Here is an 11,274-nt window from a genome sequence, read left to right on the forward strand (position 1 = left end):
CTGGAGACAGGAATGTCTAGAGGGAGGGAGTTGTGACACGATGTTTTGGAGGGAACAACAATAATTGAACTTTCATAATATAATACCAAAATGTTTAAAAATATGTTTATAAAATGTTTACCACTTCTACCTAACTTCACACAAAAATGTGTAGTATATATACATATGTGGCTGATTTGAATTGTTGTTTAAAGTGCACTTTATGCACATATAGGCTAATCGGAAATGGACCTACAGTTTAAAGTTTTATCATAACTACTGTACTATGTGCCAGGACCTCTTGGCAAAGCGACAACTTTGCCACTACACCTTCGGAGAGGCCCCAGGTACGTGTGTGGTGTGTTTGAGCAGAGAATTACTTGCAAAAGTCAAACTAACAAATAACCAGTGTTTGGAAGTAACAAGTTACAAGTAACTCAGTCACAAGTAACAGTTACTTCTTTTGAAGATATGTAACTGTAACTAGTTACTTTTAAAACCAAGTAGCTGTAACTGTAACAGAGTTACTTTCCCCAATAGAAGTAACGTTTCAACAGTTACTTTTACAGTTAAATTTACAGTTACTTCATGACACTTAAGTTGCTATATAAGTGTCGTAAATTATTGGTGATTTAGGACTTAAAGTGAACCAGAACCATCGATAAACTACTAGTTTCTTCTTCGATACATATGTCCATCCTTTGTTACATTAATTCATGCCAATAATAGAAGACGAAAAGATAAAGTTGCTGAACTAAATTTGTCTCCGGACCGTGGCCAGTCGGTGGCACTGGGTTCCATGCATTTCAGAGTGACAGGTTTATCGCATGTTTCATTTCTTGTTTGGTAGTCTTCTTTCTAAAGCGATATGCATACCTCGGAAGAGGAGTGGATTTCCCAGAAGCAGGAAGATGAGATTAGGAGAATGATTCTTTCCTGCTGCTGTTAGTTTGCCATTGTCAGTTGTGTGCTGTGAAGTGTGTCTAGATTCTGTAGTTTCTTCCTCTGTGGCCTCATAATTGTCCCCCTTGTGTAAGCAGAACCCGATAGTTTGTTTTATTATTATTGCAATTAGTAATCGATTTGTGTAATTTGTTTGCAAGAAAATTACCAGTGGAAAGTGACTGTAACTGAGTTACTTTTTAAAATGAGTAACTGTAACTGTAACTCGGTTACTTTTTGAGCAAGTAACTGTAACTGTAACTAATTACCTTTTAAAAAGTAACTTTCCGAACACTGCAAATAACCAAGTGCAAGATTTGTTTTCTTTATTTTTATGTTTCAAAACATAAAACTGTCCTTACTTTCTCTTCGATAATATTTTGATTTGAACTTGAAGATGCAATGAAGATTTGAAAGAAGCGCTGATCCAGAAACTGTCTGTTTTCGTTTCTTCAGCTTTGGTTTCAAGTTTGGTCCTGAAAATTAGTTAACTCGGATTTGCGACCAGTCAAAAGGATGGCCTGTTTCCTCCGGCCCATGTCTTTCAAGAACTTTTAATAAATAGTCGGGCTGTTTGCTTTGCTTTATATTTAGTGTAAACTCACTTTTCTCGGGGGCCACATATCTTCTCTTACCTACGAACCTTTGAATCCTTTATTAAATCTGTTTGCAATTTTAAATCTCCTCTCCTTGCCTTCTTTCGTTTATTTTTTAATTAAACTTCCTATTTTACTTCCAGGTTATTAGTTCTTACTAGTGTTGGACAATATATCGTCACGATATTTTAGAACATATATCGTGTTAGCGATACATCGTCACGGCATTTGGCGATATATATTTGCCTCCCCCAAATAAATCACGATTAAATTATGACCTACCAGCAGCCACTTACGGTTAACAACTTTTTACTGTAGTATGCAATTTTTGACTAAACATTTGGTCAAAATTACCTGTTTTACCCTCAATTTTGCAAAAAATATTTCTTGCTTGTTTCGATTGTAATATAAACGTTTCTAAACGTCACATTATTTTGAAAGAATTTGCGACGTATTCAATTAAAATGTTTCCTACAAAGCTATTTCTATTTTTGGTTATTTTACGTCACCGTTCTATTTCCTAGATGAATCCAGACAATGAGGTGGAATGATAAAATGTTGAAGGTACAATCACGATATCCATGACTCCATATTATCGCGTCTATTCTTTAGATTTAGCTATACTTCGCGGAAAATTGTGAACAAGTATTAATGCAATCTTTCAAACCAGAATTTTGGTAATTGTTTGAGACCCTGAAGATTGTCCCATGTACGCAATTGGATCTCCGACGCTGTTTTTTCTCGCTTTTGGGGGAGGGGACGTCAAGGGAGGGGAGGAGGTTGGTGACGCCGTTCGTGGCTGATTCCAGGGTTGCCGCTTGAAAGTACGGAAAGGAGGGAGACTATGCCATTCCTGTACTCTCTGTGTTGGTACTATTTCAGGACATATGACCTGAAAGCGAATGATTGTCTACAGTCGGATTAAACATTATGAAGACTCGAGTTTGAACTCCAATTAAAAAAATTAACCAGTAAAGCTACGTGTTTAAATTTCGTCACGATTGGACCACAAGTTTTTTAATTCCAGAATCTCAAAGAGAGCATAGTTTGAAAAACACAAAAAAACGGCATTTTTTTTGGTTCCCACGAGGATAAGATATTGAAGGCATAATCTAAAAAAAATTGTTATTATAGCTTAACTCAGAATTCAATAAGTTAACTGGTTAATTTTTAATTCGAGTGTAAACTCGAGTAGCCATAATTTTCAATCGGACAGTAGTTCGGCGGAATCTTTCTTTATTGTTTCCTTTATGACGCAGTTTGTGATAGAGATCGTGATGATTAGATATAAAGAGATATTGCTGTTAGTTAACAGCACATGTTAACGGCTTGTGAACCAATCGCTTGTTCTCTGTCCCCTAAGCACATTTGAAGTCTAAGCACCTTTCAACTCATTCAGCAAAGTGTCATGATGTTTTAATTTCATATATAAATAGCAGGTATTAACATACTAATTAGTTTCATAATTTAAATGAATAATATAAATATGGGCACGCATAACACGTACGCAAAATTCAAAACTATTTAATAAATTGTGTTTCAAATCGGAGAGACTTGAAGAATTCAATTTATCATCATAATTATTTTCTTTCTTTCACTTTCCGGTCTCGGAATGGAGTCTTGAGACTTGGGTCCCCTCCTCTCGCAGTGCGGTGTGTGCGAAGTCACCTATACCACTAACATTGCGTATATTTTTCGGGTGAAGAGAGACAGCATAGAATTGTTGCAGTAATCAGGTCATCTTATCATATTATGCCCATGATATTCAGTCATGGCGCAATGCACAGGGAACAGCTGTACCTTTACTGCATAGACAGGTCCCTAGCTTCCCCCTTCCCTGCATTGAGGGAGCTGCTGCTATGCCACTGGTCACCTCTGAAACCTACTTTGTTCTTTTTTATGTCTTATATTTTGTACAGATGTAAGCCCACGAAATGATTCCCTGTTCAAAAGTAACGTGGGGGGGGGGTGATGGACTGTCAGGCTAATTTGTGCAGTTATGAACAGTTCGAAGCTTTGTCGTCTGCCAGGCCAGTGTTTTTTAGAAGTCATTTGTATTTGATATTTATTATTTATTTTACGTCGCTTTTCTTCCACTTTTGGCAATTGACGGCGATGAATCCTGATTATGTTAAATGGACTCACAAAACAGCCTCGTCCAGGCTGACGGGACTCGAACTCGGAGTGTACGATCACTCAACGCACTCATCAACAGAGTTAAACTTTTAGAAGTGGGGGAATTCCTCTTTTCACACTGTATTTCTCAGGAAATTACGTTACGACTATGAGTAGTGGTATTGGACCTATTACTGGAACACAATAGTATAACCCCCCTCAGATTGGTTTTGGCTACACTTAAAACTATGTCAAGATGCTTATATAAGCTTATTGCCTACAGTGTGCTACTCTGTCTAATCCAAGAATTTAGTAAAAAAGGCCTCGGGGATTTCCCGTGAAAAGTATGACCCCCCTCAGATTGATTTGGCTACAAGTACAAAAGCTGCATCTGTCAGAATGTTGTCCATAGGATCGTAAAAAATTTGGCCTTCTATGCATTGTTTTGGCTACACTTAAAACTAAGCCAAGATACTCATATGAGCTTAATGCCTTTAGTGTAATACTCTGTAAAGTGTAATCTTATTAGCTACATACACACACACACACATACACACACACACACACACACATATACACATTATATATATATATATATATATATATATATATATATATATATATATTTATCCGACAACCAATGTGACTACCGTCAATTTCAAAATTCCATTTAAAGTGACGACCGGGTGTTTAGGACGACCGTATACGGTTGCCATGAAGGCAACCCTGCTTATCGTTTTCCTGATACTCGAGAGAGTGTAATGAACTGTCGTTGGAAATACGTCATTGATGCCACAATTATAGTAGAATGTCAAAATTGTGAAATTTTGAAGTAATAGTACAATAAACTGTCATCGAAAATTCGACCATGTTGCCACATTGGTAGCAGAATGTCTGGATTGTATATTTTTTTAGTTCACGGTTCCTCCGCTTGGAGCGCGACAGTCGGTCGCTGTATATGTTGATTTTATACACTTTGTTCATAGTTTCATTAAAGTGGCAACCGAAAACGAAGTTGGTAGCATTGGATAAACCACGTGAGCGTTCGTATACATTTCTTTCAGACTACCGAGCACACGGTCCACCAACGCGAAGAAGCAGGAGTGATATTTAATGTGAATGCTTTGTCTTGCTTGCAGCGTTCCGACATGCGCTAGCTGCAAAAGGAAAACGAAGAAGTACAATCTCAAATAAAACTATGGTAAGTTGAAGTTTCAGTAACTTTATTTAAATAGCATACTATTGCACGTACGTAAGTAACTAGAATATTCTCAATTCAGACAAAATATGAGGTTATCAAGCTAAAATCGGTGTTACTTTGTGTGTATGTGTGTGGGGAGGAGGGGGAGGCCGAAATTATTAGCGTAAGATTGTGGAGATTTTAATTTAAATCTACTGCAGTGAGATCGGACTTTTGTATGTTCCACGTTTAAAATTAAATCAAATCAATGATTTCATGCGCAGATTGCAAACATCGTTTTTTTTTGTGTTTTTTTTTAAAAAAAAACCGGAAACGAACAAATACATCAGAAAGCCAAGGTACATGTTCTGTTCCTACAAATCTGTCACTCATTGTTTGATAAGCCTTTGTTCTCATATTTTTAGGGCTGCTTTTTCTTGTCCTATTTTGTCAGCGGCTGGAAAGCTTTATTTCTGCATAAAAAATAAGAAATAGAGGAGCCGTCCATTAGTAGCCTGAATGCTCATGAAATTAATTTATTTCATGATCTGTGTACGAAGTAATCTCTAAGACCAGAGTTTGAGATACATAGTATTAGGATGGCGAAGCACTGTAAAAATAGAAGTGGCAATGATTTACATTAAATTTGTCATAAATGTTTTTAATTCAATTTTTTATTATCTTGTAACATGTTATATTTGCGATATGAATCTCTCCCATGCCGTTACAATATATTTCCAATCAATGTAAATGAGTTTTTGTACCATTTCAAAACTTTTGACTAATCGCGACGATGAGAATGAGTGACGGAGTGATGACATTTATGAAGGGACATTCACAGAGAACACTCATGCCCAGGCCAGAATTCGAACCAGGGATCCCTAATAAATTATTGAATAGCGTGTTCCAGTAGAAGCATGCACACCTTTAACAACATACCATTAAAAACTTTATTATTATTTCCAGGCGTCGAGAGCGAAAAAGATCTTACAAATGGTTCGGAAGAGTAGAGGTGGTGGAAAAGACACCCTAACTGGATGGAAACCAAAATATGAAAGCACAAAAGGACTGTCAGAAGAGGAAAGAAGCTGCGTTTTGCAAAATTGTAAGTTTCTTTGTTTCTGTAGGCTTTGTTTATACGATTGTTTACATGGACGTAACTTGGGGCCTAATTTTAAAGGGGCAGAATCTTACTTTAAGCTTAACTTTGGGGGCCAGAATCGAAAAAAAATGCCATCCCATAAATATAGAGTTCACGATTATTTGCTAAATAACTGACATTTGTGAAATCACAATAAGGACTCTGTATTACTTTGCTATCCAGGTCCAAGAAGGCTAAAGAAGTTATTTTTTACCAAGTCTGAAAATTTTGGATTTGCATAATATTTTGATTACATGCTACTATATGATATGCACTTTTGAGGATCACATTGCTATAATTGTTAGCACATTGCCTGTCAGGCTGAAACTTAAACTAAGCTGCTCCTATGTGCGAAATGGTCCTGAGATTTGGATTCTGTGTTAAACTGTAGGTTCAGTCCAAAATTACTTCTGTATGGCAGACTAAAATTTAAGTGATCAGACTAATTCATTTTCTTGTATATATGAAACCCAAACTACTCACGAAAATATGCTGTTGATGTTGAATTGCATTCTTGCCTAGTGAACAGGCGCTTGAATGTGTGTACATACAAAAAACGTTATGATGTAGTTCAAAACATGAACATTTTTTTTTTTTTTTTTTTTAAGAAAACAGCTCCCTTTCTGTATACTTGCATTTGGTATTTCATGAAGTAATCAATGCAGACAAATCAGATGGTTGTTCCTAGAAATTGTAATTCATTGTGAGTTCATGTGTAATTTGTGTGTTTTGAAAAAAAGAACACCAGTACAAATCTTCATGGCACTCTCAGAAGTTTCATTACTGCTGCCATTACTATTATTTTCAAATGAGAACCTTGAGGAAAGGAGAGTGAGGAGCCGAAAACAACATTTTGTGGATAATATTCGAATGTTGCTATGAAAAAATATTATAATGTCCTCTTTAAAAAAAATCCAGATAAGATGATATGTACTACCTCAAACAAATTGTTATGTATTATTCGATTGCTACTTTAACTACACTTGTAAAAGCCAACTGGGAGGGAGGGAGGGATGGGATTGAGTCTTTAGGTCTTCATAATGGTACAATGTCTCAGTACGTAATATAATGCAAATTAAATAGTTATTGCCAACACTGTACTTACGTAGTAGTGTCAAAATATATTTATTAAGATACACATTTGAATAAAAAATAAAATGAATTATGTGGTTTCGAAATACTGTACGTCCACCGTTCTGGATATTGCAACAAAACTATTTCTGACTCCAAAACTTTATATTATAAATTGACACAATATCAGTTAAATTATTTGTACCATTTCATTAATTCTGAGGAATTTCTAATGTTCGACAATATTAATATTCTAAATTGTGAGAACCACTGAGCAATGTTTCTCTCTTGCATTAGCAATACTTTTTGTAATGCATTTTGCTTGGTTGTTAATGCTCCACCCGACCATCATCTTGCAAACATTGTGAGATGTAGGTTATATGCATTTGCTCTCAAACATACATATAATAATGGCAATAGAAGTATTCAAGCATGTCTACAATTTCTCTGGAGTTAAAAAAAATACAAGATTTTACCATCAGATATTTTAAGCACAGATGAACTCCCCCCAAATGAGCTATTATGTATGTCACACCAATTATTCATTTAAGGGAAGCTATTGTGCTTCAGCCCTGCCTGAAATGCACTGGACTTAAAATTATTATTATTTATGGCAATTTGTACATCACAAACTGAAATTTAGATTTCTTTCCTCAATGCATAGAAAAATGTGAATAGTTCATTCACATCGTTAATTAATGTATATGACAAAGTGATTGCAATCTGATTGCCTTTGAAAAACAAACAGTGAATATAAACATGTACAAAACATGAGATATGAATTATATGTTTTTATTCATAAACAAAATAACAAAGGGTCTGTTCCGAAAGTCACACGAGTTTAACACATTAAATGAGTTATGGTAACTGGCTGTCACATAAGTGTTTCCGTGAGTTTCATTATGCTGTTCCAAAAGTCTCATTCCGTGTGTTTCATGCAAGAATGAGATTCACCAAACGCATGGATCAGGAGGCTCGTTTGTTCGGTGAGAATAGTTGCTGCTTCCAGACAACGTACGTGCTGTTGGATTCAAATTGCACTAGTTCGGAAAATGTATTATAATTTTAACAGATAGCGATATGAAGCAACATGCACAAAATGAGTATGACTATAACAGTTCTTAGAATGTGAGTAAAGTGAGTAACAGTGCCCACAGTAGAGTTTGTTTTTGTAATAAGGATATTCCTTCCGCTAGACGCCATGTGGAAACTTTTTCTAAACAAAACGCTGCACCTGCGCTTTTGCCTAGAGTGTCCCATAAGTCTGTAAAATAACAGGTTTCAACAGATTCACAAGCCCAGTTATTTTCATTGGATGCGTTTGTTTCGTTAAGACTTTCGGAATGCACCCAAAATAGTGCCTATTAATAAATCTGCTTAAATTTCATGAATACAGTTTTATGATAACTGTAATGGTCATTCACTGTAGTTCACTTAAAGATATTTAAGATAGTATTTACTATTTTTTTCTCATGTATTTATTTTTAGTTTACCAAATGCTGGATGTGAGCAACAGTGAAACAAGGTCCTGTGAAAATAAACCTCATACGGTTTCCGAACCCATGTCATGGAGTGTAAATAGTAACGTAACATGTTCAGAAACAATATGCCAAGTTTTAGAAGATGCTGGAGGTTATGGACTATTATTACACAGTGATCCAAAAGTGAAAATTGAAGAAGTTGTTCCACCTTCACCTTCCTCGACAGTGTACAGTGGTGACGAATGCAAGCAATATTTGCTTCATGATCCATTCACAGATTCCCATTCCATGCAAAGCAATTTCCTCATGTGTGTGAAAGGACTTAATTTGAGTGATAACATGATGACAGTGCAGCAATATGATTTGGGCGATGTGTGTAACACAGCAGATTCATGCATAAATAATGTCGCAGGGGATCATTTCACAAATTTTCAACCACAGAGTTTAGGTTGTTTGAAAACTCAAACTAATGATAATTTTGAATCTTCATCTTGTTCAACTGTTCATGATAGTGTAAAAGATCCAGACTACGTGAAAGGACTTAATTTGAGTGATAACATGATGACAGTGCAGCAATATGATTTGGGTGATGTGTGTAACACAGCAGATTCATGCATAAATAATGTCGCAGGGGATCATTTCACAAATTTTCAACCACAGAGTTTAGGTTGTTTGAAAACTCAAACTGATGATGATTTTGAATCTTCATCTTGTTCAGCTGTTCATGATAGTGTAAAAGATCCAGACTACGTGCCTCAGAGTAGCACAGACTCAGAGAACCCAACTTTGGACAAAAATCTTCATGGACTACAAGACGAATTATCACCATGTTCACTTCCATCACCTCAGACAGGCAGTGAGGACAACAACATCCATGAAAATTCTATCACTCCAGTTCATGAAAATTCAGGTTCAATTGAAATGCATAATACCTTTGTAGAAAAGAAAACCCGAAAGAGGGAGAGAGATTTTTGCTTCTTTTGCGAAACATTAGTCACACAATTTGCCAGACACATTGCAAGAAATCACAAATGTGAAATTGAAGTTCAAAGAATTTTGTCAAAACCATTAAAAAGTAAAGAACGGAAACATCTAATCACAGTTTTAAGAAAAAAAGGCAACTACCTTAACTGCAACCTAGGAAATATCAAACCAGTAAGGAAATCAGTACTGAATGATTCTCCAAGTAATGTATTACCATGTTCTTACTGTCTTGGGTTTTATTCTCGAAAACAGCTATGGAAACATCGAAAACACTGCCTACAGAAACCTGACAATGCAAAAAAGACATCTGCACAACTGGATGCACAAGATTACCTCATTAAGGGTACACATGTTGACCTACAGCTGAAAGAAAGTGTTTTCCCAAGAATGCGGGCAGACAGTGTTTCACTTGCTGCTAAAAAGGATGCATTAATATGCTCTTTTGGTGCACGTTTCCTCAAAATACACCGGCAAAGACATCAAATAAATGTAACGTCAAGGAAAATAAGAGAGCTGGGTAAACTTTTAATAGAAATCAAGAGTAGAAATCCCACAATAGAAAGCTTATTGCAGGCTCTAAAACCAAAACATTTTGATCTAATAGTTGAAGCTGTGAAATCTGTAGCAGGATATGACAGAGATGAAGACAGATATAATGCCTCTACTTATGCTATGAATATAAGTACTTCCTTAAAAGAATGTTGTGAGATAGCGATTTCTCACATTTACAAACGACAAAACAAATTCGATCAACAAACGCGAAGTGAAGTCGAGGCTGACCTTCGAACAATGATTTTGCTCATAAAATCGAACTGGAAATATGAAGTGTCGCACCAGGCTGCAAACAACCTGCGCACAAGAGAAATGAATACAATTACAACAATTCCTTTGGCGAGTGATCTGAAAAAATTTAGAGACTTTCTAATAGATCAAGGGAGAACTGCATTTTCCCACTTGGAAATGAACAACGATGATGAGACTGCTTACAAAGACTTGCTTGAAACTGTGTATTGCAGAGTCATGCTGCTATGTCGAAAAAGACCTGGGGAACTTGCTAGGCTTACAGTTGACCTTTATCAAAATACTGGAAACAGTCAGGGGTATGAAGAATTTTCAGATGTTGTGAAACAAACCGAAAAGATATTGATTAAGAAGTTTAAGCGAGTTGTAATAGAAGGTAAACGGAAAACGACGCCAGTCTTGTTCAGCTTGGACGTTCAGCAACATATTGACCTTCTGATCAAGTTAAAAAGCAAATTCGTTAGAGAAGATAATCCTTATCTCTTTTGCAATACCAAATCAACCAATCCGTTTGCTGGATACAAGGTATTAACCAATCATGCCAAACGAGCAGGACTCCAAAATCCTGATGCTATAACTACACGAAGATTAAGGAAACACCTTGCAACAATCAGCCAGTTGCTAGCGATGTCAGAACAAGACATTGAACAGTTGTCTACATTTATGGGACATACAGGTGGCATTCACCGGAGTTAATACAGACTACCTGATCATATCTTTCAAACAGCCAAAGTTAGTAAGTTACTTCTGATGATGGAAAGTGGTGCAGCTTCTAAGTTTAGAGGTAAAAGTCTAGATGAAATAGATGTCAACATTGAAGAAAATTTGTTAGCATCGGAAGAAACCAACTTGAGTGAGAATGAGATTGCTAGTTCAGGAGATGAAAATGAAGACAATCATGAACAAGTAGCCACAGAAATGGATGAGAATGTTAGGACACTAAAAACTTTTGAAAAATCTGAGGGAACTTTGATTTCAGTCAAA

General features: G+C 36.1%; 1 protein-coding gene across 1 annotated transcript; it reads left to right on the top strand.

Annotated features, from left to right (window-relative positions):
• The first annotated feature begins 8,847 nt into the window (after window positions 1-8,847).
• Window positions 8,848-10,986, top strand: LOC145983540 (uncharacterized). Its single transcript, XM_083116618.1, has one exon. It carries the CDS (start codon window positions 8,848-8,850, stop codon window positions 10,984-10,986), a length of 2,139 nt encoding a protein of 712 aa, XP_082972744.1.
• The last annotated feature ends 288 nt before the right edge of the window (window positions 10,987-11,274 follow it).

Source organism: Lepisma saccharinum, chromosome 2 (genome assembly GCF_977018435.1).
Source record: "Lepisma saccharinum chromosome 2, izLepSacc3.1, whole genome shotgun sequence".
In the NCBI taxonomy this organism is placed as follows: domain Eukaryota; kingdom Metazoa; phylum Arthropoda; class Insecta; order Zygentoma; family Lepismatidae; genus Lepisma; species Lepisma saccharinum.